We start from the raw sequence: 27549 nt of genomic DNA, 5'->3' as shown, positions 1-27549 counted from the left end.
GTAATATTTCAATTGTTGTTTTGTTACATTTGAAAAACCTGTTTTTGCTTTATCATTATGAGGTATTGTGTTGAAGGGAAGCCTAGTGGTTAGAGTGTTGGACTAGTAACCGAAAGGTTGCAAGTTCAAATCCCCGAGCTGACAAAGTACAAATCTGTCGTTCTGCCCCTGAACAGGCAGTTAAACCCATTGTTCCTAGGCCGTCGTTGAAAATAAGAATTTGTTCTTAACTGACTTGCCTGGTTAAATAAAGGTAAAATTGTCAAATTCTCAAAAAATATGCTGATTACCCAGAATCCCATACCTTTATCACTGAGTGTAACGTAAACACACGAGCAGCGCAGCAGTCTAAGGCACTGCATCTCAGTGCTAGAGGCTTCACTACAGACCCTGGTTAGGCTGTAGCATAACAAGCCGTGATTTGGAGTCGCATAGGTCAGCGCACAATTGGCCCAATATCGTCTGGGTTTGGCCGGGGTAGGCCGTCATTGTAAATAAGAATTTGTCCTTAACTAACCTGCCTAGAGATTTAAAAATGTAACTTCATTACACCTTTACACTGGCATACAAACTCAGTAACACACAGTAGATCATCCATTTGACGTTGAGAAATACTGCATTGTGGGTAGTTTAGAATAATTCCCGAAATGTAATAACGCAAAAACATAACTGTTTGTATTTATAGGAAACCATATCGTGACAACAACTAGGTTAGTAAGTATTTAACCACACTGTTGAGTAAAAACACATACTCCCTACACTAACTTTTTGTCTGAAAATAAAATGTACATTTTACACAACTGCGTTACCCACTCCAGTCAGCAGATGGCGATCTGGGAATTTAAGGCAATGCTGTTGGTGTGACGTATAATCTAGTGGACGGAACGCTTCTTTCAACAGCAGTAACAGTTACTCAGCCACCTCGGTAGCTTTCTAGACAAAATCGCCAAACCAATAAAGCGCTTTAGACGCTTTATAGTATATTAGCCACTGTGTTTTAAACCCACTTCTGTCGTGTAACGTAGTTAGTTATCCGTTTTAATGTAATATTTACGGTGTTGTTATTAGTCAGCTAGTGGGCTGGTTAAGTTAGCATTAGCATAGCTAGCTAACATCCCCAACCATGAGTTCACTAAGCCATTCTCCTCCTGCTGAAGAAGAGAAGGTGTGCTGGACGGAGAAACAGGGTCTGTGGCTGAACGTTGTTGTGAAAGAGGAAGAGGAGGATGTCACAATACAAAAACAAGTAGAGTGTGAGGCTGTTACAGTGAAAGAAGAGAAAGACGTTTCAGTGAAAGAAGAGGAAGACGTGTTCAGAGTAAAAGAGGAGGATGTTACAGTGAAAGAAGAGGAAGAGGCATGTTTCGGAGTGAAAGAGGAGGATGGGGAGATTACTGTCACATTGAAAGAAGAAGAGGATGAAACTGGATATCAGGGCCCGGTTTCCCAAAGGCATGTTATGGCATCCAATGGTTCTAACGTTGAACGGGCCCTGGTTAACACTAGTAAGTACTGTCTTACATACAGAGGCACAAACTCTGCAGTTGTTGAACTGATGTTTGGTGTTAAAGGGGAAATATGCAATAGCTACATCCATATTTAGACTTTAATGTGTTTATTTATAGGCAGCCATTGATTCTTGAAGAATATAACACATGCCTCATGAGCTTAGTTCAACTGTCCTACCACATCAGAACCCAAAATAAGCTTTTTTTACTCCAATAAGCGTTTTTACTCCGATGTTTAGAAACAATGTAAATCAACCACTATAGCATCAAAACATGGTTAAAACTATAATGTTGAAATCATGGATGGTCAGTCCTTGCATCCGTAGGACTGTCTATGAATTTGAGTCGTTACATTTCTCCAGACCCATCATCATCTTATTACCAAAACAGTGGTGGATTTACAGCTTTGTTATTGTTTGAACTGCAGATTGGTTGATTGTGGCCTTTTTTAAAGGGACAACCTGGGTTTTAAACAGCAACAAAATGGCTGCCCAGAGACTTGGTTTGGTAAACAGCTGAGGGATGGGGGAAGGAGAAGTGTAACCACTCTCAAATTCGTAGAGAAAGCTATTGTAGAAAGCTATTGTTCGGGACGTGAGTGTCCCACCTCTTAACAACCAGTGAAACTGCAGGGCGCCAAATTCAAAACAACAGAAATCCCATAATTAAAATTCCTCAAACATAGAAATATTTTACACCATTTTAAAGATCAAATTCTCGTTAACCCAACCACAGTGTCCGATTTCAAAAACGCTTTTCGGCGAAAGCAGAACATACCATTATGTCAGAGCCAAGTCACAGAAAGCATTCAGCCATTTTCCAACCAAAGAGTGGAGTCACAAAAAGCAGAAATATAGATACAATTAATCTCTAACCTTTGATCTTCATCAGATGACACTCATAGGACTTCATGTTACACAGTACATGTATGTTTTGTTCGGGAAGTTCATATTCATATCCAAAAATCTGAGGTTACATTGGCGCGTTACGTTCAGTAGTCCGGTGATTTTTGCAGAGAGCCACAACAAGTTACAGAAATGCTCATAATAAATGTTGATGAAAATACAAGTATTATGCATGGAATTATAGATGCACTTATCCTTAATGCAACCGCTGTGTCAGATTTAAAAAAAACTTTCCTGAAAAGCACAATCTCAGTACGGCGCTCAGACGACAAAAATCAAGCCAAACAGATTTCCGCCATGTTGGAGTCAACAGATTTCAGAATTGCATGATAAATATTCACTTACCTTTGATGTTCATCAGAATGCACTCTCAGGAATCCCGGGTCCACAATAAATGCTTGTTCTGTTCGATAATGTCCATCATTTATGTCAAAATAGCTCCATTTGTTGGCGCGTTCAGTCCAGTAATCCACATTCATGACGCGCATTCACTCGGAGCAGACGAAAAGTCAAAAGAACATCTGTTACAGTCCGTAGCAACATGTCAAACGATGTTTAGAATCAATCTTTAGGGTGTTTTTAACATAAATCTTCATTAATGTTCCAACCAGACAATTTAAATTGTCTGTACAAATGAAGTGGAACATAGCTACCTTTCACGTGAGCGTGCCAGACCGAGAATGTGGCACTCTGCCAGACCACTCACTCAAAGCCCTTATGAGCCCCTCCTTTAGAGTAGAATTCTCAAAACAGTTTCTAAATACTGTTGATATCTAGTGGAAGCTTTGGGAAGTGAAACATAACTAATATCCCACTGTATCTTCAATAGGGGCTGAGTTGAAAAACTACAAACCTCAGATTTCCCACTTCCTGGTTGGATTTTTTCTCAGGTTTTTTCCTGCCATATGAGTTCTGTTATACTCACAGACATCATTGAAACAGTTTTCAAATTTACTAATTATATGCATATTCTGGCTTTTATGGCTGAGTAGCGGGCAGATTAATTTGGGCATGTTTTTAATCCAAAATTCCCAATACTGCCCCCTACCCCAAAGAAGTTAAGGTGTTGGCTTGACAGTCGCTGGACCCAGGTTTGAGTCCAGCTCAGGGCTACCCCGTGAATTCACTACACTATAAATACAAGGACTGGCCGTCCATGAGGTCAAAATGATAGTTTTAACAAGATTTCGAGGCTATACAGTGCTTGATTACAAACAGTGGCGTTATACAAGATTATGTTTTCGTTTCTGATGGGGTAATACAGTTGAAACATTTGAGGCATTTATAAGTTATACTTTTCAATAATCAATGGTTATATAGTAAATGGGTCTTTCTATAACTGCCAGTGTAGATTTCCTGTGGGGGTCAAATTGTTAGAGCTGTTGATTAGTCATTAGCTGTGTTAGAATACTCATACTAACTGCTATTTGTGATGTTAATTGAGTATATAGTATGCTTATTGGTCATAGTATGATGTTTAGTATGCCAAAAGTTCCCGGATGTCGTTCTCAATTCACCATAATATGACGTAAACACGCAGTACGTTAGGGCCCATAATGCAATTCTTCAGGAAATGGGCGTGGCTTCACATCGTTTTCAGATTTGAAGAAAATGGCGGAACATATTCAGCCGAAGTCCAACGAGAGCCGATACAAATTCATTGTTTTAACTAATTATAACAAATGTTAAGAAAATGTTGAGCAATGTAATGACTTTTCAAATAAGTTACCTTACACGTTATTTTGTCTGACAATTTGTTAGCATTTTATTACAGCAGTATGCACCGGTATGTTAACTCGCTACCTAACGTTAGTTGGCTACTTATACATCAAACTTGCCAGTATATTAACTATATTCTAACTACCCAACGTTTATTGGCTTGATTATTCCCGTCATTCTTAGCTAAATGGTATAGTCGTTGTGCTTTCTCAATGGACATTCGGATGCTTTCATAAATCCTCTCTGGCTCTCTACTCTGATTTCAGAGCTCTCTCGTCTGAGTACCAGAGAGCAGAATAATGAATTTACTAGCGCTCAACACCCGTTCAATATGTCCAGGTGTCAGTAAACGGAGGCAAAAAAAAAAACGTAATTTAAATGTTTTCCAACAGCACAGTTACAGTCACTCTGGATGACATGAAAACTCCCTAACCAGCTCTGCTAGGGCGAGTAAAATGGTCAGAGTCTCATTTGTGTCTGGAAGTAGCCAGCAAGCTGAGGTCAGAACGGTCAAATCAACCCAACTCCTCGGCCGGAGCGGCCAGTAGCCCCGAGAGAGAAACGGGATGAATTTATAAACAGACAATCTGACAACGGTCTGAATTTATGAAGCACTCTGGTATTCAAGATTAAATTTAAGAAACCACAAGCTGAAATCGTAAAATGTCTAACTAGTAATGTGTTATGCTAACTAGCTAGCAAGAGGTTGCAATGCAACAGCATGAACTTCCGGTAGACAGGAGAAGAGCGCTCAACTGAAAGGAAACGGTTTGGTTACAGTATACTACAATTAACTAATAGTATGTAGTATATACTCATTAAATATGTAGTTACAGTATACTACAATGAACTAATAGTATGTAGTATATACTCATTAAGTATGTAGTTACAGTCTACTACAATTAAGTCTTTAGTATATACTCATATACTCAAGTATGTAGTTAGTCTACTACAATTAACTAATAGTATGTTGTATATACTCATTAAGTATGTAGTTACAGTACACTACAATTAACTAATAGTATGTAGTATATACTCATTAAGTATGTAGTTACAGTATGTTAGTATGGGCATTCAAACACAGCTATTCGCCTGTTTTCAATTTATTTTCAATGCCATTACATTAAAGGTGAAACATACCTACATAACATTTATAAATTGTTTGAAACCTTTGTTTTAAACCCTTCTCTTAAACCCAAATCCTTGCTGTATTTGTATTTTTTTTTTTATCATAAAACACTACTTGATTTTCCTTGTATTTATGGCAGTGTTGTTCCCTTAAGGGTCAGTCATCTTTGGTACAACATACTATGGGGAGTCGCGACTTCGGTTGAAGGATCTAAAATCCCACCTGAAAAGGCCAATGAAATCCGCGCCTGGCTGGAAGTCCCGCCCTCCACAGGTGATGAGCGTTAAGCTTGGATTCATTCCTTCAATTATTCCGCTCTTCACCTCAGTGTGAACAGGACCGATTCATGCTACTAAAACAAACAATTGGAACACAAGACTATCTTACGTTGTGCCAACTAAACTGACCCTTAGTGGTAGAGCGTGATCACCCCCTGGACTTTGTGTGGTTCTCATAGTTTCCTAATCACAATGCCCTGGCTATAGCTATGAGTAAGATAAAATTCAATTTAAATTGGTATAAATCAATAACTAATTCCCCATTTGTCACAGAAACTGTAATAATTAAAAGTTAATTTGTGAAATGTCTTTCCTTAATGCATTTGAGCCAATCAGTTGCGTTGTGACAAGGTAGGGATTTCTCACTTTCTAGTAGGCTTATATTGAAGATATCACAAATAGGAGTGGCAATGTCGTCCGCTATTATCCTCAGTAATTTTCCATCCAAGTTGTCAGACCACGGTGGCCTGAAAAATAAAAGGAGAACCTCACACTCTAGGAGCTCAGATGCAATAATTTAATAACCCAATAGCAACGTTTTCACAGACAAGCTGTCTTCATCAGGGTATAATGACAAACACTGCACGTAACTGGTTTATATTGTGTCAAAGGAAACACACAGGTGTCTGTAATCATGTCCGAGTGTGGCCTGATATCATTGGTTAATTTACAGATATAAATAGAACATATAAAAACATAAATGGATAGCATACGGTCATAGATACAATTTGGCTATATAGACCTCCAAACATTTACAATGAATAGCAATATAACAGTAATGGCTACGTTGAGACCGACGGGAGTAAGGCTCTTTAAATTAAACATCCAGGCAGCCTCTAGTTCTTAACAATAAATTGTCGAGGTCACCCCCTCTCTTAGGGACGGTGATGTGTTTGATGCCGATATAATGTAGGGAAGAAATAAGGGGTTCGCTTCCAAAAAGTTATAAGATAAATAACTGCCTTAGTGAAGCATGTGATAACACCTTTGATTGGGATCTGTTTCCCTGTTTGGTGGTGTTTGAAGGATCTACATTTACAAGTGCCATTGCATTGAGCGCAGCCATTACACTTGTAGTTTCCATCCGGGAGAGGTGCAAATAGATGTTGTGCAGGAGTATTGTGGGGTGGTAAATCAGAGTTTACCAATTGATCTCTGAGATTTCTGCCCCGTGAGAATATTCCCTTAATTTGTTCAGAGCACTTTGAGTAGCGGGTAAGAACGCAAGAATGGTGCCGAAGAATATGGCTGACGTTTTACCTGCTCCTGACCAATTGTGTTTTTGTTCGTTTGTTTTGCTTTGTTTGTAACTTATTTTTTTAAATCTTATTTTGTACATAATGTTGCTGCTACCGTCTCTTATGACCGAAAATAACTTCTGGACATCAGAACATTGATTACTCACCACCTCGAGCTGGAATAATTTTTTTCCTTAACGAGTCCGAAGAGCCCTATGTGAGGTACATATTGCTTTCAGGCCCAAATCCCCGTCATTTGCGTGAAGAGAAGACTGAGAAAAAGGAGGCGGAGATCGGACTGCCTTGTGAGGATTCGTATGCGGTCGAGTAAACCCCCACTGCCTTCAATTCTACTAGCAAACGTGCAATCTTTGGAAAATAAAATCGATAACCTACGAGGAAGATTAACATACCAACGAGACATTAAAAACTGTAATATCGAATGCTTCACGGAGTCGTGGCTGACTGATGACATTATCAACATACAGCTGGCTGATTATACGCTGCATTGGCAGGATGGAACAGCGGCGTCTGGTAAGACCAGGGGTGTGGGACTATGTATTTTTGTAAATAACAGCTGGTGCACGATATCTAAGGAAGTCTCAAGGTTTTGCTCGCCTGAGGTAGTTTGTCTACAGCTTATCATGAGATACTCCATCTATCTAGAGAGTTTGTCTGTATTTTTCGTAGCTGTCAACATACCACCACAGACTGATGCTGGCACGAAGACCACACTCAATGAGCTATATTCTGCCATAAGCAAACAGGAAAATGCTTCCAGAGACAGCGCTCCTAGTGGCCAGGAACTTTAATGCAGGGAAATCTAAATCTGTTTTTACCTCATTTCTACCAGCATGTTAAATGTGCAATGAGAGGGAAAACAACTCTAGACCACCTTTTCTCCTCACACAGAGAGACGCGTACAAAGCTCTCCCTCGCCCTCCATTTGACAAATCTGACCATAATTCTATCCTCCTGATCCCTGTTTACAAGCAAAAATGAAAGCAGGAAACACCAGTGGTCAAGAAAAAGCAGATGAAGCAGATGCGAAGCTACTGGACTGTTTTGCTGGCACAGTCGATTATGTTCCGGGATTCTTCCGATGGCATTGAGGACTACACCACATCAGTCATTGGCTTCATCAATAAGTGCATCGATGACGTCGTCCCCACAGTGACCATACTTACTTACCCCAACCAGAAGCCATGGATTACAGGCAACATCCATGCTGAGCTAAAGGCAAGAGCTGCTGCTTTCAAGGAGCAGGACTCTAACCCGGGAACTTATAAGAAATCCCGCTATGCCCTCCGACGAACCATCAAACAGGCAAAGTGTCAATACAGGACTAAGATCGAATCGTACTACACCGGCTCCGACGCTCTACCAGACGAGCAAAAGTACTTCTACGCTTGCTTCGAGGAAAATAACACTGAAACATGCATGAGAGCACAAGCTGTTCCAGACAACTGTGTGATCACACTCTCCGCAGCCGGTGTGAGTAAGACCTTTAAACAGGTCAACATTCACAAGGCCGCAGGGCCAGACAGATTACCAGGACGTGTACTCGAGGTTTATGTTATTTTTAAGTTAAGTTATGGGCCAATTGGCATACACATAGTGTACAAACCCTCATTGTCAGGCTGATGGTAAAGCTAGCCAAAGAGCATTTTACTGGTTGAAGTGTTGAAGAATAAAGCAATTGATTTGCGACAGTAAAACAAATAGTATAGTAGTATACAGTGGGGCAAAAAAGTATTTAGTCAGCCACCAATTGTGCAAGGTCTCCCACTTAAAAAGATGAGAGGCCTGTAATTTTCATCATAGGTACACTTCAACTATGACAGACAAAATGAGAAAAAAAAATCCAGAAAATCACATTGTAGGATTTTTAATGAATTTACAGTGCCTTGCGAAAGTATTCGGCCCCCTTGAACTTTGCGACCTTTTGCCACATTTCAGGCTTCAAACACAAATATATAAAACTGTATTTTTTTGTGAAGAATCAACAACAAGTGGGACACAATCATGAAGTGGAACGACATTTATTGGATATTTCAAACTTTTTTAACAAATCAAAAACTGAAAAATTGGGCGTGCAAAATTATTCAGCCCCCTTAAGTTAATACTTTGTAGCGCCACCTTTTGCTGCGATTACAGCTGTAAGTCGCTTGGGGTATGTCTCTATCAGTTTTGCACATCGAGAGACTGAATTTTTTTCCCATTCCTCCTTGCAAAACAGCTCGAGCTCAGTGAGGTTGGATGGAGAGCATTTGTGAACAGCAGTTTTCAGTTCTTTCCACAGATTCTCGATTGGATTCAGGTCTGGACTTTGACTTGGCCATTCTAACACCTGGATATGTTTATTTTTGAACCATTCCATTGTAGATTTTGCTTTATGTTTTGGATCATTGTCTTGTTGGAAGACAAATCTCCGTCCCAGTCTCAGGTCTTTTGCAGACTCAGAATCAGGTTTTCTTCCAGAATGGTCCTGTATTTGGCTCCACCCATCTTCCCATCAATTTTAACCATCTTCCCTGTCCCTGCTGAAGAAAAGCAGGCCCAAACCATGATGCTGCCACCACCATGTTTGACAGTGGGGATGGTGTGTTCAGGGTGATGAGCTGTGTTGCTTTTACGCCAAACATAACGTTTTGCATTGTTGCCAAAAAGTTCAATTTTGGTTTCATCTGACCAGAGCACCTTCTTCCACATGTTTGGTGTGTCTCCCAGGTGGCTTTTGGCAAACTTTAAACAACACTTTTTATGGATATCTTTAAGAAATGGCTTTCTTCTTGCCACTCTTCCATAAAGGCCAGATTTGTGCAATATACGACTGATTGTTGTCCTATGGACAGAGTCTCCCACCTCAGCTGTAGATCTCTGCAGTTCATCCAGAGTGATCATGGGCCTCTTGGCTGCATCTCTGATCAGTCTTCTCCTTGTATGAGCTGAAAGTTTAGAGGGACGGCCAGGTGTTGGTAGATTTGCAGTGGTCTGATACTCCTTCCATTTCAATATTATCGCTTGCACAGTGCTCCTTGGGATGTTTAAAGCTTGGGAAATATTTTGTATCCAAATCCGGCTTTAAACTTCTTCACAACAGTATCTCAGACCTGCCTGGTGTGTTCCTTGTTCTTCATGATGCTCTCTGCGCTTTTAACGGACCTCTGAGACTATCACAGTGCAGGTGCATTTATACGGAGACTTGTATTTATCATCATTAGTCATTTAGGTCAACATTGGATCATTCAGAGATCCTCACTGAACTTCTGGAGAGAGTTTTCTGCACTGAAAATTTTTCAGTTTTGATTTGTTAAAAAAGTTTGAAATATCCAATAAATGTCGTTCCACTTCATGATTGTGTCCCACTTCTTCTTTAAGAGGCTCCTCCGTCCTCCACTCGTTACCTGTATTAATGGCACCTGTTTGAACTTGTTATCAGTATAGAAGACACCTGTCCACAACCTCAAACAGTCACACTCCAAACTCCACTATGGCCAAGACCAAAGAGCTGTTAAAGGACACCAGAAACAAAATTGTAGACCTGCACCAGGCTGGGAAGACTGAATCTGCAATAGATAAGCAGCTTGGTTTGAAGAAATCAACTGTGGGAGCAATTATTAGGAAATGGACGTGCCAGACGTGTCCCCCTGCTTAAGCCAGTACATGTCCAGGCCCGTCTGAAGTGTGCTAGAGAGCATTTGGATGATCCAGAAGATGATTGGGAGAATGTCATACGGTCAGATGAAACCAAAATGTAACTTTTTGGTAAAAACTCAACTCGTCGTGTTTGGAGGACAAAGAATGCTGAGTTGCATCCAAAGAACACCATACCTGCTGTGAAGCATGTGGGTGGAAACATCATGCTTTGGGGCTGTTTTTCTGCAAAGGGACCAGGACGACTGATCCGTGTAAAGGAAAGAATGAATGGAGCCATGTATCGTGAGATTTTGAGTGAAAACCTCCTTCCATCAGCAAGGGCATTGAAGATGAAACGTGGCTGGGTTTTTCAGCATGACAATGATCCCAAACATACCGCCCGGGCAACGAAGGAGTGGCTTCGTAAGAAGCATTTCAAGGTCCTGGAGTGGCCTAGCCAGTCTCCAGATCTCAACCCCATAGAAAATCTTTGGAGGGAGTTGAAAGTCCGTGTTGCCCAGCAACAGCCCCAAAACATCACTGCACTAGAGGAGATCTGCATGGAGGAATGGGCCAAAATACCAGCAACAGTGTGTGAAAACCTTGTGAAGACTTACAGAAAACGTTTGACCTCTGTCATTGCCAACAGAGGGTATATAACAAAGTATTGAGATAAACTTTTGTTATTGAACAAATACTTATTTTCCACCATAATTTGCAAATAAATTCATTAAAAATCCTACAATGTGGTTTTCTGGATTTTTTTTCTCATTTTGTCTGTCATAGTGGAACTGTACCTATGATGAAAATTACAGGCCTCTCTCATGTTTTTAAGTGGGAGAACATGCACAATTGGTGGCTGACTAAATACTTTTTTGCCCCACTGTAAGCAACCTGGAAATGGATGCTATATTTGCTGTCAGCCGACGAGAACTCCCCTGAGTTTTTCCCCATGGTGGTGAACTGGTGAATAGACACAGAGCTTAATGTGAGTTTCCTTGAGTAGCACTCCTGATCTTACGCTGATTGTGCTCTGTAATATTCAGAATACATTGTGAAAAACAAATCTTCGCTCACCATTTTTGCTCCAACCAGATATACTACATCCATAACTAGCAGTTTCCTCATTAGCAGGGAGGAGTTTTTTTACAACCAAATATACTACATCCATAACTAGCTGTTTCCTCATTAGCAGGGAGGAGTTTCTGCTACCAAATTGCGTGTGCATCGCCCTCGTGCTGCAATTTTAGCAAACACAGAAAGTGGCCTATATTGGAGACCAAAAGTCTTCTGGCACACTGCTTAGAGTTTCTGCAACTTTAATAACTTGTTTCTAATTAATACTAATATGAAAACAAGACAAAATGTGACTTGTTGCTAACTTGACTGTCTTAATTGTCAAATCATTTAAGACGTCAATTGTTGTACCACTTCGTGGGTACGCTATGGGCATAACCTTTTACCTCAAATAAACAGTGGATTTCTGCTGTTGTGGGCCTTCAAAACTTCTTCAGGCTATGAAAAGTGTGCCCAAGGTAAACTGCCTGCTACTCAGGCCCAGAAGCTAGGATATGCATATTATTAGTAGATGTGGATAGAAAACACTGAAGGTTCTAAAACTGTTTGAATGATGTCTGTGAGTATAACAGAAATTATTTGGCAGGCGAAACCCCGAGAAAAAACCATCCAGGATTTTTTTTGGGGGGGTCATTCTCTTCTCAATGGAAATCTAGAATTCTAAGGCATTTGCTTGCAGTTCCTATCGCTTCCACTAGATGCCAACAGTCTAGAAATTGGTTGATGTTTTTTCCTTTGAGAAATGAAGAAGTAGCCCTGTTCCGAACGAGGGTGAAGTGTATGTACTGTTGTGGTTGAGGCGCGCGACCTAAAAGCTCCACTTTGTTTTCCTCCGGTATTGAACACAGTTTATTCCGTTTTAAATTGATTATTTACATTTAAAAATACCTAAAGTTGGATTAGGAAAGTTATTTGAAATGTTTGGATCAAGTTTACAGGTAACTTATTAGATCATGTGTAGTCATGTTGGACGAGTTGGAACCGGTGTATTTCTGAATCAAACGCACCAAATAAATTGACATTTTGGATATATAACGACAGAATTTATCGAAACAAAAAGTTGTGATGTTCGATGGACATATTGGAGTGCCAACAGAAGAAGATCTTCAAAGGTAAGGCATGAATTATGTTATTTCTGACTTTTGTGTTGTGCCTGGCGAGATGAATTATGATTTTCATGTGTATGTTTGATGGGGTGCTATCCTCAGATAATAGCATGGTTTGCTTTCGCCGTAAAGCCTTTTTAAAATCTGATACTGTGCCCGGATTAACAAGAAGTTCATATTTAAACCCATGTATAACACTTGTATGATTTATTTATTATTATGAGTATTTCTGTTTTTGAATTTGGCACTCTGCTATTGTTGTCAAATAACGGGATTGGCGCGGGAAGGGATCACTAACCATCTGTCTGACTTTGTCGTTCACATAGGAGAGAGACGGGACTATCGTGGATCCTCTGGGGAACCTCAACAACATCATGATGCTGAGGAGGCAGAGAAGAGTCTCTCCAGATCAGAACTCCTCAAGAAACACCAGCAGAGACCCACAGGGAAGAAATCCAATTGCTGCTCTGAATGTGGGAAGAGATTCAACTCTAAAGTAGACCTTAAAATACATCAAAGAATTCACACAGGAGATAGATCTTTTGGCTGTGATCAATGTGGGAAGACATTTATTCGTCTACAAACCCTGAAATCACACCAGAGAATACACACTGGAGAGAAACCTTATGGCTGTGATCAATGTGGGAAGAGTTATACTCAGCTAATCAGCCTGATAGTACACCAGCGGACACACACAGGAGAGAAACCTTATAGCTGTAATCAATGTGAGAAGAGTTTTACTACATCTAGCTATCTAACTATACACAAGAGAACACACACAGGAGAGAAACCATTTAGCTGTGATCAATGTGGGAAGAGTTTTACTCAGCTAAACAACCTGATAGTACACCAGCGGACACACACAGGAGAGAAACCTTATAGCTGTGATCAATGTGGGAAGAGTTTTACACAGCTAAACAACCTGATAGTACACCAGCGGACACACACAGGAGTGAAATCTTATGGCTGTGATCAATGTGGAAAGAGTTTTACTGCGTCAAGCTCCTTGATAGTCCACCAGATAACACACACAGGAGAGAAATCTTATAGTTGTAATCTATGTGGGAAAAGTTTTACTAGGTCTAGCTGTCTAACTTTACACCAGAGAACACACACAGGAGAGAAACCATTTAGCTGTAATCAATGTGGGAAGAGTTTTACTAGGTCTAGCTGTCTAACTATACACCAGAGAACACACACGGGAGAGAAACCTTTTAGGTGTGATCAATGTGGGAAGAGTTTTACTACATCTAGCCAGCTGACTTTACACCTGAGAACACACACAGGAGAGAAACCTTTTAGCTGCGATCAATGTGGTAAGAGTTTTACTACATCTAGCCAGCTGACATTACACCTGAGAACACACACAGGAGAGAAACCTTATAACTGTGATAAATGTGGGAAGAGTTTTACTCGGTCAAACAGCCTGATGTCACACCAGAGAATACACACTGGAGAGTTACCTTATAGCTGTGATCAATGTGACCAGAGATACCTTGATAAAAGATCTCTGATTAAACATCAGAAAATACATGCATGAAGGAGTTGTTTCATGATATCAATGAAATGTCACAATGTAGAATGGTTTAACATTGTAGTAGGAGTATTTCAATAACCTCACAACATTTCAACAGCATGTACAACTCGATTTCAGTGATGTATTGCTACTTGTCAAAACAGCAGCATTTCTGGTGCTTGTGCAGTTTATAAGGTGCTTGTTTAAAAGTAATGTGATTATTGTGGCAGATGTTTGTGTATACACTTATGTTTAGGTTTTCAATATATCACAACTGTCTCTGCATAATATTGGTTATTGATTTTGACACGTTAAAACTGGGGCCATCCCACCTAGCAAAATGTAATTGAAAAGAAGACTATGCCCGACTTCCAAACACATTCGGTTTTAGTCTTTTCGGGTCATTTTTTCAATTATTTGAAAAATAAAAAATCCAACATACTTGCAGCCTATTCACATGGACGCAGTATAATAAATTAGTCTATAATCAATTTTATTAACAATGTGACATCACTCCAGTATTTCTTGACAACATTCAAGTGCTAATGGTCTTTATTCCACTACTAAAGAAGCATGTCTCAAATCACCTCATATTTCAAACATCCAGCCTGACAAAAGATTATTCCATGCCTCACCACTAAATGAATTATTGCCAATACATATTAACAAAGGGGTGTACATTTAGTTTTGATATTTCATATTTACAATTCATGTAACATTTAGTAATCGTAATTATTTATGCAACCAACTGACAATTTTGGGGTGCAATTATATTGACATTGTTGCCCTGCTTTTAAAATATCAGGGTTCATTCTCAGATGTGCCAAACCAAATGTACTAGAGCATGACATTGGGGACTGGGCCCCGATCCAACAACGTGCCTATCGAGTGAACCCTGAAAGGAGAGACAAGCTCTGCAGTGAGATGTAAAGTTAATAGAGATATTGCAAAAGTTTATACTTGAAATCAGACTGTCTGTGGTAAGGACAACTTGGTTGCTGATTGTCTCTGGGGTTTTTCCATATTGGACATGGGTTTTATCTCTTATTCTTTTCTGTATTTTAGGGGGACGAGAGTTCAAGAAGCAAGTGAGTTTTAGGATTCTATAGAAAGAAAAAGGAGAAAAGATAAAATTGTATATTATTATTTAGAAATGTGTTTTTGTTTTTCACTTTAGACAGCCAGTAGACACAATGTTTATATTGTAGAAGGTGAAGCGTTGCAGTTGATTATAATGTGAAATGGAAGTTGTTCTCTGTTGGTGGTAAGAAACTTGTTCAACAAAAATATAGGATATATTTGTTGTCTTAAGGTGGAAGGTGTTACAGGCTTTGGTTTTTCCATTAATGTTTTGAGGTTGGACTTTAGCACGTAGGAAAGGGGGATACCTCGTCAGTTGTACAACTAAATGCATTCAACTGAAATGTGTCTTCGGTGCACTAATTGGTGTCACCTCATTAGTCAGTATGTGTTACACCTGTGCTGGCTTGTCCATCTCGTTAGTGGGAAGGTGTTTCACCTGAGCTGGTCCAGGTTCTATTTAAGAGTGTCTGGCCCAGTGCTCCAGTTGTCTTGATAGATGTGTAGAGTCAACACCTTTAGTTGCTCCACCTGTTTGGTTTGCTTCCTGTCTTTAAATCAAATTTATTTATATAGCCCTTCGTACATCAGCTGATATCTCAAAGTGCTGTACAGAAACCCAGCCTAAAACACCAAACAGCAAGCAATGCAGGTGTAGAAGCACGGTGGCTAGGAGAAACTCCCTAGAAAGGCCAAAACCTAGGAAGAAACCTAGAGAGGAACCAGGCTATGTGGGGTGGCCAGTCCTCTTCTGGCTGTGCCGGGTGGAGATTATAACAGAACATGGCCAAGATGTTCAAATGTTCATAAATGACCAGCATGGTCGAATAATAATAAGGCAGAACAGTTGAAACTGGAGCAGCAGCACAGTCAGGTGGACTGGGGACAGCAAGGAGTCATCATGTCAGGTATTCCTGGGGCATGGTCCTAGGGCTCAGGTCCTCCGAGAGAGAGAAAGAAAGAGAGAATTAGAGAGAGCATATGTGGGATGGCCAGTTCTCTTCTGGCTGTGCCGGGTGGAGATTATAACAGAACATGGCCAAGATGTTCAAATGTTCATAAATGACCAGCATGGTCGAATAATAATAAGGCAGAACAGTTGAAACTGGAGCATCAGCACGGCCAGGTGGACTGGGGACAGCAAGGAGTCATCATGTCAGGTAGTCCTGGGGCATGGTCCTAGGGCTCAGGTCCTCCGAGAGAGAGAAAGAGAGAAGGAGAGAATTAGCGAATGCACACTTAGATTCACACAGGACACCGAATAGGACAGGAGAAGTACTCCAGATATAACAAACTGACCCTAGCCCCCCGACACATAAACTACTGCAGCATAAATACTGGAGGCTGAGACAGGATGGGTCAGGAGACACTGTGGCCCCATCCGAGGACACCCCCGGACAGGGCCAAACAGGAAGGATATAACCCCACCCACTTTGCCAAAGCACAGCCCCCACACCACTAGAAGGATATCTTCAACCACCAACTTATCATCCTGAGACAAGGCTGAGTATAGCCCACAAAGACCTCCGCCACGGCACTTGAGCGTCTCTCTTGATCCTAGGTCCTGGCAGAGTTGTGCAGACTCAGGACAACTGAGCTTTGAAGGAATATGCAGATTTAAGGAGGAGTCCGTAATTTGCTTTCTAATAATCATAATATTTTCCTCAAAGAAGTTCATGAATTTATCACTGCTAAAGTGAAAGTCATCCTCTCTTGGGGAATGCTGCTTTTTAGTTAGCTTTGCGACAGTATCAAAAAGGAATTTCGGATTGTTCTTATTTTCCTCAATTAAGTTAGAAAAATAGGATGATCGAGCAGCAGTAAGGGCTCTTCGGTACTGCACAGTACTGTCTTTCCAAGCTAGTCAGAAGACTTCCAGTTTGGTGGTTGGTGTTGGTTTTTCTTTTGTTTGCCTCTTCTTGGGCAGGTTTAGTGGGTCTCATGGTGGGTGTCTTTTAGGTCCCAGTTGTTGTTACTAGTCAACTTCCATTGGACACCCCCGTAGTGTCTTTCAGAGCCATCCTAAAACCCCACCTGTTTAGTTGTGGTTGTTGTCAGTGATTCTTTAATTCCTTTTTCTATTTGACATTTCTGGTTTTCCTGCTGGGGAACGTAACAACAAACAATGTAGTAAAACAAGTTTATGTTTTGGGTTGGATGTTGCATCCAATTAATATTTTAATCAATGGCATTTCCTTAATGCTCATTAGTCTTTCAGTTGTTATTCTTCTGTTTTTTATCCTCTGTTTGTGTAGTAAATATTTCTGTTTATTGTTATTTCCTGTGAAGCCATTGTGTTGCTTCCGTGTCTGAAATGTGCTCTATAAATAAAACTTGATTTGAACATGTTGCAAAACAAATGAGCCCAATGACTGACCAATCAACGGTCCCTCTTTACTATGAAAATCAGTATCGATCCCATGTCTAAGGATTCAACTACAGAAAACAGAAACAAACAGATCAATCCCACTTTTTCAGCCTTCTGAAGGCGTGGTGGGGTGGTAAATACCACCCCCGGCCCTACCAGGGGCTTGAGGTGGTCTCCCACAGCTCTGCTTATGTCATGTTCTGTGGCCTTGCCGTTCCATTTCTTGATTGCCCCTGCAACACAGAAACACATTTAGTCATATTAAAGATATGGAGCATCTATGGCCTCAGTTACACCTGGCACTTAAATGTGACTTCTGTCATCTGATCACTCAGAGCTGCATTAGGTTCAGATCCACCAAGATGGGCCTTTGACATAGTCAGGCCACTGACATTGCATAAGCAGTGTAAAGGGATGTGGTGAATGAGTAGGGAAAAGTACATTTGACACATGACCTTCATAATAATAAAGAACAAATGTGTGTGTCTGAGGGGAAATTAACTTTCATACAGCCAAATGGGGTGAGAAATTACACCCATCTCAGTAGACAATTTGCACTAATGTAAATAAACATGGATGATGGAACATATTCCCTTTTGCTTATGTGATGAACCACTAAGGGGACATACATTTTTACCATTTAAACCATGTGTGACCTCTCACCTCTGGCTGTAGAAGTGTTCTTCCTAACCAGTCCCTCAACAGCTCTCTGACTGAGCTCCACCCTCACTGGGTCTTCAGAGGAGAGGAAGGCTGAGGGATGGAAGGATGAATGGATCAGTCAGTCAAAGTGTAGAGCTGCTGTCTGACAAAATGACTATTTTAGTAGTTCTTTAAAGTAATTAAGGCTTTACACAGACAAGACAAGTAGGTACGCAATGGATTATGGTCATTGTAATTATGTTTTATGTGCGAAACTATGTCAAATATTGGTCTGTTGGAAACAACTTCCTACTACATCACACAGTTCAGTCTGGATCTGATTTATTTCTAGAGAAGCTACAACTCCCTACTACATCACACAGTTCAATCTGGATCAGATTTATCTCTGTGCAATGTTGTGAGAGAAAAATCTATGTTAACCTCTAAGTTTATATGACTTCTATCTAATGTGTTGAAGGATCTTTTTAAGGTTGAGAAGTTTATATGTATGTGTTTGTGGGTGTGCAAAGGCGGTTGCTTGGCCCAATTCAGGGAACCGTTGATCTACTTCAGAGGAACTGTCTAGAGTGATTTCCTGTTGTTTTGACACCTCACTGGAAGACTAGAATAACTAGCTGTTGCTACAGACCGAGACGACCAATTCACAGTTAGTCTGTGTCTCGTTCTCCATACACGGACACATACCAAGATCACGTGTTTTCTATATGCAGAAGATAGTTTGACTATATAAGGCTTCTCAACTCCTTGTGTCATCGAGCTCTCGGCCTTACACCTCAGTGTAGGGCTGACCAGCTACAGTATTGCAATTCTTATCAAATAATGGTGTATTGTTTAAAGAAAGGTCTCTCCCGATTGGTTAGAATTTCCACCACAATGTGCAATAGGCTTTTTCAATATCAACAATGATAAACTAGATACATTCTGTTGTTGATTTACTTCTGTGTTTTGAGTCGTTGTCCTGTTGCATCACCCAACTTCTGTTGAGCTTCAATTGGAGGACAGATTGCCTAACATTCGCCTGCAAAATGTCTTGATAAACTTGGGAATTCATTTTTCCGTCAATGATATCAAGCTGTACAGGCCCTGAGGCAGCAAAGCAGCCCCCATGATGCTCCCTCCACCGTACTTTACAGTTGGGATGAGGTTTTGATGTTGATGTGCTGGGCCTTCTTTTCGCCACACATAGTGTTGTTTTCCTTCTTAACAACTCAACTTTAGTTTAATATATCCACAGAATTGTTTGCCAGTAGCGCTGTGGAACATCCAGGTGCACTTTTGCAAACTTCAGACTTGCAGCAATGATTTTTTTGGACAGCAGTGTCTTCTTCTGTGGTGTCCTCCCATCAACACCATTATTGCCTCGGTGAAAGAAAAACATATTCAGCTACTTAGATGTCATTCCAAAGGGTTGTGTTTCTTGCCACTGTAGATGTCATGTATTGTATTGTATTATTATATACATAATATACATTATATACATAATACATGTTATGTTCTCTATAATGAAACATCACCAAGTGAAATAAAGTTGATAAGATACTCTTGATGAACATTAAAGACAAAATGGTTGTTCAGAAATCATTAATTATCATGTTTCACAATCATTCCCACTGCTGATATTTACAGAATAATTACAAGGATGATATTTCTCAGTTACATTGACCTGCAGACAATCAGACACCCTTCTTCCTTATGCACATGTGACTGAAATGTAACCAATCACAAAACTCACTGAGACAGCATTGATTTAGTTTCTGCCAGCCAATGGGATAATTCCAGTGCAGTACATATATAGAGGGATAATTCCATTACAGTACATATGTAGAAGGATAATTTCAGTGTAGCACATGTGTGGTGGAATACTGGAAATCAACCAATCCTCCGTTGTTAACGCAGTGGAAAGTTCAAATGCTTTATTATCTAAAAATTAAAGGGCTGGGCGACAGAGAGAAATAAAATAGTGCATAGGCCATGTGGTGGAGAGTGATGCAGGAGATGGAGGTGGGTTCTAGTGGGTCTGGGCAGGTGTGATGTAGTTAATGGAGATGGAGGTGTGTTCTAGTGGGTCTGGGCAGGTGTGAAGTAGTTAATGGAGATGGAGGTGTGTTCTAGTGGGTCTGGGCAGGTGTGAAGTAGTTATATGTTCTATTTTTGGTTTTATTACATTAAACCAGTCAGAATCCAGAAGAATGCCAAAGTCAGGTGTGATGTAATATGGAGGACCAGCCTATTCCCTATGATGTAAACTACAACAGAAATAACTTCAAATGTATAACTTCATATTAAACCAATCGTTTGCACTCATAACTTGAGTGAGTAAAGTAAACCACAGTTTTGAAAATACATAAGATGCAGTTATCTTAGACAGCCAGCTAACGCTATTTAGCCAACTAGCTATGGCTAGCGAGCTGGAGCCTAACTACCGGAGACCAGTTAGAACCCAACTAGCAGTAAGCCAAGGTTGTAAAAGTTACAAAACTCCCATAGACTAATTCACAGAGAACATGCTGAAAAGTAATGATGGGGAAACAAAGCTTCCTGAAGCATTGACACTTTCCAGCCAATTGTGTCAAAAATAGGGTCATTACTCAAGGCTTTGAGCGAAACAGAATTTAGAACAGACAAATTATTACAGATGACATCCCACAACGTAGCGCTTGTGCGGCGTAGCCTTCATGTCTTCTACTAAACCACTGGCCTTGATCGAGAGCATCAAATCCATGCTGCATTGTGGGTAAATTGACTGGCTGACTGATTTATAAATAATAATGAGTAGTTATTTATGATGTATAGTAATTTGTAGATCAGTCAATTGGCAGCAGCCTGCAATGTCGGCTGCAATGTTGAACAAGCCCAACACCAAACCAATCAGGTGGTTGTTCGACGAAATGAATCGAGTTGATTTCCTCTGTCGTTTTGAACCCACAGCAAGAAGGCACCAGAGCCTACCGTGCTAACGGGTTCCTACTAGATAACACAACCACACAGTTCATGAAAAGCATGAGGTGTGGTTAACATTTGCACGCTTGAGCTAGATATCGACCTAGTGTGACCTTCCTGGTCCCGTCTTTCAAGTCAGTGAGTCAACACAGGAAGGAGCAATGAATGGACAGTTCATTTATTTCCAAAACTGCAATGATGGGACACACACAGTATGGATGAATGATCAGTAGTGATGTGATATAAATAGCACTCCCACAGCAATTCTCCATAAATCTGCCCTATAATATACTAACAAAAAAAATCATATGGTGGATTTAACAATTCCTAATAATTCCTCATTTACTATAATAAAACGAATACACTGTTTCCATGTGTAATCTCATATTCACAACATCAGAATAAACTGTCATCCATTTTAGTATCAAAATATTTAAAATTAACCTGGAAAATTACTCAATGTCCCCCTCTGGTGGCGAAGATGTATAACACACCTAAACTAACAAAACCGGGCTAATAAACTGGCTGGTGTTCAAGAGTTTATAAAACATATACTTTATACATTTGTCATAAATTACCTGCATTGACGGGACACACAGTGTGGATGTATGATCAGTAGTCGACAGGGTAAAAATATCACTCCTAAAGACGATGCATTTTCCAGTTAGTTTCCAACTTGAAAGAGTGAACTTTAGCATAAAACCCACATGAAAAACTGAGATTCGGCAAATAACATATAACGAATGGCTTATTTGACGCCAAACCAACAACAGTAGTTACTAAAACATAAATTACATGTTATGTATGATTTAAAACGTGGATTTTATGATGTAATGTCAACTTTATACATTTCTATCCCATTTTCAGATTCCCCCAAAATCTGCTGTGGATTACCCAGAATCCCATACCTTTATCACTGAGTGTATTACACCGAGTGTAATGTAAACATACGAGCAACGGTCTAAGGTACAGCATCTCAGTACTAGAGGTGTCATTACAGAACCTGGTTCAAATCCAGGCTGTATCATAACAAGCCTCATTGGGAGTCCCATAGGGCAGCGCACAATTGGCCCAGCATCGTCTGGGTTAGGGTTTGGCCGGGGTAAGCCGTCAATGTAAATAAGAATTTGTCCTTAATTAACTGACCTGCTTAGTTAAATAAGGGTTAAATATATAAAAAAATGTAACTTCATTACACCGTTACACTGGCATGCAAACTAAGTAGCACAGAGTTGATCATCGATATGACGTTGACAAATACTGCATTGTGGGTAGTTTAGAAGATTACCCAAAATAAATTAATAAATAAGTAATAATGGAAAAACATGTTTGTGCTTATAGGTAACCAGATCTTCACTACAACTAAGTTACTAAAGGCTTTAACCATACCGTTTTGTTACACTGGTGAGTAAAGACTCATGCTTCCTACACTTTGACTTGTTGTCTGAAAATAAAATATACATTTTACTCAACAGCGTCACCCACTCCAGATGGGATTACCCTCAGCAGATGGCAGTGTGGGAATTTAAGGTAATGCTGTTAGTGTGACGTATAATCTAGTGGACGGAACGCTTCTTTCAACAGCAGCAACAGTTAGTCAGCCAGCTCGGTAGCTTGCCAGACAAAATAGCCAAACCAATAAAGCTCTTTAGACGCTTTATAGTATATTAGCCACTGTGGTTTAAACCCACTTCTGTCATCTAGTTAGTTATCCATTTTAATTTCCTATTTACGGTGCTGTTGTTTTTAGTCATCTTGCTGGCTCGTTAAGTCAGCATTAGCCTAGCTAGCTAACATCTCCGACCATGAGTTCACTAAGCTTCTCTCGTCCTGCTAAAGAAGAGGTGGGGGTCTGCTGGACGGAGAAAGAAGCTCTCGTGAAAGAGGAGGAGGAAGAGGAGGCTGTTACATTACACAAACATGTAGAGGGTGCGGCTGTTATAGTTAAAGAAGAGAAAGACGTTTCAGTGAAAGAGGAGGAGGATGTTACTGTAAAAGAAGAGGAGGAAGAGAAAGAGGAGGATGCAGTTTTTGGAGTGAAAGATGAGGTGGAGATGACTGTCACATCCAAGGCATCCAATGGTGAACTTAGTCGTAAGATGGTTTTGAGAAACCGGGCCCTGACTAACAGAAGTACTGTCTTAAATACAGAGGCACAAACTCTGCAGTTGTTGAACTGATATGCGGTGTTAAAGGGGAAATATGCAACTGCTACATCAATTTTTGGACTTTTCAATTATTTATTTATAGCCATTGATTCTTGAAGAATTTAACACATGCCTCATGAGCTTAGTTCAACTGTTGTACCCTATCAGAACCCAAAATAAGCTTGTTTTACTCCAATGTCTAAATGTAAACCAACACTGTATAGCATCAACATGGATAAAACTATAATGTTGAAATCATGGATGTTCAGTCCTTGCATCCATAGGTATGTCTATGAATTTGAAAGTAGTTACATTTCTCCAACCCTATCATCTTATTACCAAAACAGTGTTTGAACTGCAGATTGGTTGTTTGATTGCTATGTGGGTTTTATACACATATATAGTGTATTCTAGAACTCATCCATGATGTCAACGATAGTTTAACCAAGTTTCCAGGATATATAGTATATTCTATAATCCATCCATGATGTCATAACGATAGTTTAACCAGGTTTCTAGGATATATAGTATATTCTATAATCCATCCATGATGTCATAATGATAGTTTAACCAGGTTTTTAGGATATATATTATATTCTAGAATTAATCTATGATGACATAATGATAGTTTAACCAGGTTTCTAGGATATATAGTATATTCTAGAATTGCCAGTGAAGATTTCCTGTTGGGGTCAAATTATTAGAGCTGTTGATAGGTCATTGTGTAATATTCAGCCAATTTATTTCATGCCATTACATTAAAGGCGAAACATACCCAGATTCAATAACATTCATGAATTGGTTTGAAACCTTTCCTTTCCCTTCTCAAAGTTGTTGCCTTGACGGATTTGTAAAAAACGGTTTGTCAAAAAATATTATTTTATTTATTTAAATATAACCTTTATTTAACTAGGCAGGTCAGTTAAGAACAAAATCGTATCTGTTCTTTGTTGGGGATGAATCAGAATTAGTTAGGTAACATTCATAAATAAATGTTTTATTTACATAATAATGCTTATGTGAGATATGTCATCAGAATGTCTTCTTTTGGATAATACTGTTGGCAGTTTGCAGTTATCCCTTCTCTGCTAGGGCTTAGTCACTAGGGGCCCAGAGAGGGGAGAGGTCAGGCTTGTCTTCATATGGGAATGTGTCTGTAACTATTGTATGTCCCCTCTGAGGTTGCCCTTATCTTGATCTAGTATATGACCTAAGAGGCTCACTGTCTCGGTGAACTTGTCCAGGAGGAGGTGTATTTGAGATGGGAGTATCTAGAATTGACAATTGATATATGCCATTAGATGGGGTAATGTTTTGGTCCTAAGTGGTACCAAGAACGAGATAGGAACTTTGTTTAGGAGAACAAACTGAACAATACTTTATAGCTAATGCTATCTAGCTATGGGATACTCCTCTTTCAAGTCCAAAAAAGTATAAACTTTTTCTTCCTCTTCCATCACGAACAGCCTCACCCTCTACTTCTTTGTTTACTGTGACATCTTCCTCTTCATTCTCCTCTTTCACGACAACATTCAGCCAAATACCTTCTTTCTCCGCCCAGCAGACCTCTTTAGCAGAAGGTGAGTAGCTTGGCGAGCTCATGGTTGGGGTTGTTAGCCTGCTAACCTAGCTAGTTAGCGACTAGCCTAGTGATAGGCTAATTTATCAAGCCAGCTACCGTTACCTGACTAAACGGAAATATGACATTAAATGGGGAAAGTAGTTAAAAGACATAATTATGTTTCAAATACAGAGGCAAATATTCACCGAAGCAGTCTGAACAGCTTGAATGTTTCCGCTGGGAAGCTACCGAGGTGGCTGACTAGATGTTGTTAAAGAAGTGTTCTGTCCACTAGATTATACGTCATGCAGATCGCTTCGCCTGAAAGACGCACAACGCCATCTGTTGACTGGAGTGGTTAACGCAGATAAATGTTTATTTTATTTCCAGACAAAAAGTGCATTTTATATTTCTTTCATTAAATAATAATAGAATAGTCAGACAACTGCAGATTTGTAATAAATATGAATGTAAAACATTCTACCAACCCAAAATATGTTTATACTACAGGGAATATTAACTAATGAGGTGGGTCTTTCCACATTCTACCAACGCAACAGATGTTTCTACTACAGGGAATATTAACCAATGAGGTGGGTCTTTCCACATTCTACCAACACAACAGATGTTTCTACTACAGGGAATATTAACCAATGAGGTGGGTCTTTACACATTATAGCAACCTAACAGATGTTTCTACTATGAAGCAATGCTTTCAGGTTAATTCAAGTTTAATTCCCAAATATCCTACACAGGTTTGGTCATTATCAGGTATTGGAGCGTTGAAAGATGATGCACAACAACGGTTTCTTCCAGGAAACCACGACTCCAATAACCACTGCGGTCGAAATAACTGTAAAGTACGTCACCATCGAAACGGCTACCACTACAATCGACCTGTTCGCAATACATAGGTATTGGGATCTAACATCATTGCTGAGCCAGTAAGCTATGTTTACATGGGTATTGGGATCTGACCTCATTGATCTGTCAGTAAACTATGTTTACATGGGATCTTACCTCATTGATCTGCCAGTAAGCTATGTTTACATGAGTATTGGGATCTGACCTCATTGATCAGTCAGTAAGCTATGTTTACATGGGTATTGGGATCTCAGCTATAGTATAATCCAGCAAAACAGTCCTACTAGTTCTGCAGTAATAAGGCAGGCTAGTGGGACACAGCCCAGCTAGCAGTAATAAGGCAGGGTAGTGGGACACAGCCCAGCTAGCAGTAATAAGGCCATTTTGTGTTTCCGAAGAGGCCATGGCCAGAGGTTCTTCGCCGACTCTTGGCCTGTTTCAGTGCTTCCCTTGTCTTTTTTTGACTTGTAGGCATATCATCACACTTGGCTAAAGTGTAGTAATCAGTATGGGTGAAGTTATCGAGTTTTAGTACAAGTTTGTTAAAGATTTATCGGGAGCTCTGTCTTAGCTTTGCTGCATCACGTGACATCCCTCCCCTAGGAGTCTTAACATGTTCGATACCAATGTATCTCAGACAGCTAGGGTGTAAGCTGTCTCTGCGTAACAGGGAATTCCTGTACATCGGCTTCCTGTATAGGTCTGTGCTAAAGCCACTCCCCTCCCTCTTAATCAAAATGTCCAGATAACTTGTTTCATGTGCATCAAAGGAGAGGGTAAATGTCAGATGTTCACTGCTTGCATTGATGAAAGAGTGGAATTGATGAAGTTCCTCTGCTGTCCCCTGGAATAGAAGGAACACGTCATCAATGAAGCCTTTTCCAGAGCCTGATGAGGTGCTAGAATGGATTGTTAGGGCTGACAATCACATTCTTCTCAAACAGCCCCACATACAGATTGGCATAATTAGATGCTATTTTTAAACTACAATGACCATAATGACCTGCACACCTACTTGTCTGTGTTTCTTTTACACCTGCTATGTGAAAGAGACTAATGCACAATGGTCAATGCTATCTGGGATCCTTGGGATATCCCTACCCTAAACCCTAACCTTAACCCTTTTAAAAGTCAACTTCAATGGGCTAGGGACGTTCCAAGGATGTATCTCTACCTGAAAATATATGATCGAAGTTATTGATAGTTGGTATTCAGCAGTCATAAAGCCTTATTTACTTTAATGAACTACTAAAATAGTGATTTTGTCAGACAGCATAGACAGCAGCTCTACACTTTATTGACTGACTGATCCATTCATCCTTCCATCCCTCCTCAGTCTTCCTCTCCTCTGAAGACCCAGTGAGGGTGGAGCTCAGTCAGAGAGCAGTTGAGGGACTGGTTAGGAAGAACACTTCTACAGCCAGAGAAGTGAGAGGTAAAAAATGGTTAGATGGTAAATATTTATGTCCCCTTTTTATTTTTTATTTAACCAGGTAGGCCAGTTGAGAACAAGTTCTCATTTAGTTCTCAGTGCGACACAAACAACGACACAGTTACACATAAACAAACGTACAGTCAATAACACAAAAGAAAAATCGAAAAATCTATGTAGTGTGTGCAAATGTAGAAGAGTAAGGCAATAAATCGGCCCTAGAGGCGAAAATAATTACAACTTAGCATTAATACTAGAGTGATAGATGTGCAGATGATGACGTGCAAGTAGAGATACTGGGGTGCAAAAGAGCAAGAGGGTAAGTAATAACATGGGGATGAGGTAGTCGGGTGCTATTTACAGATTGGTTGTGTACAGG

At 40.1% G+C, this 27549-nt stretch overlaps 1 protein-coding gene and 1 long non-coding RNA gene across 2 annotated transcripts in view; one reads left to right on the top strand and one right to left on the bottom strand.

The window, feature by feature from the left end:
- Positions 1-875: 875 nt before the first annotated feature.
- LOC110527153 (uncharacterized) lies at positions 876-17555 on the top strand. Its single transcript, XM_036983126.2, has 2 exons — positions 876-1505; positions 12926-17555. Exons 1-2 carry the CDS (start codon positions 1124-1126, stop codon positions 14137-14139), a joined length of 1596 nt encoding a protein of 531 aa, XP_036839021.2. The 5' UTR covers positions 876-1123; the 3' UTR covers positions 14140-17555.
- The window catches only part of LOC149982357 (uncharacterized), a 61130-nt gene continuing 49668 nt past the window's right edge, over positions 16088-27549 (bottom strand). Inside the window, exon 2 of the long non-coding RNA XR_016497157.1 lies at positions 16088-16388. This is a non-coding gene — a long non-coding RNA (uncharacterized LOC149982357). The remainder of the gene's footprint in view (positions 16389-27549) is intronic.

The sequence above is a fragment of the Oncorhynchus mykiss genome, chromosome 7 (genome assembly GCF_057628025.1).
Source record: "Oncorhynchus mykiss isolate SJ-2025 chromosome 7, ASM5762802v1, whole genome shotgun sequence".
Lineage (NCBI taxonomy): Eukaryota > Metazoa > Chordata > Actinopteri > Salmoniformes > Salmonidae > Oncorhynchus > Oncorhynchus mykiss.
This window is presented reverse-complemented; position numbering and strand designations above follow the sequence as displayed.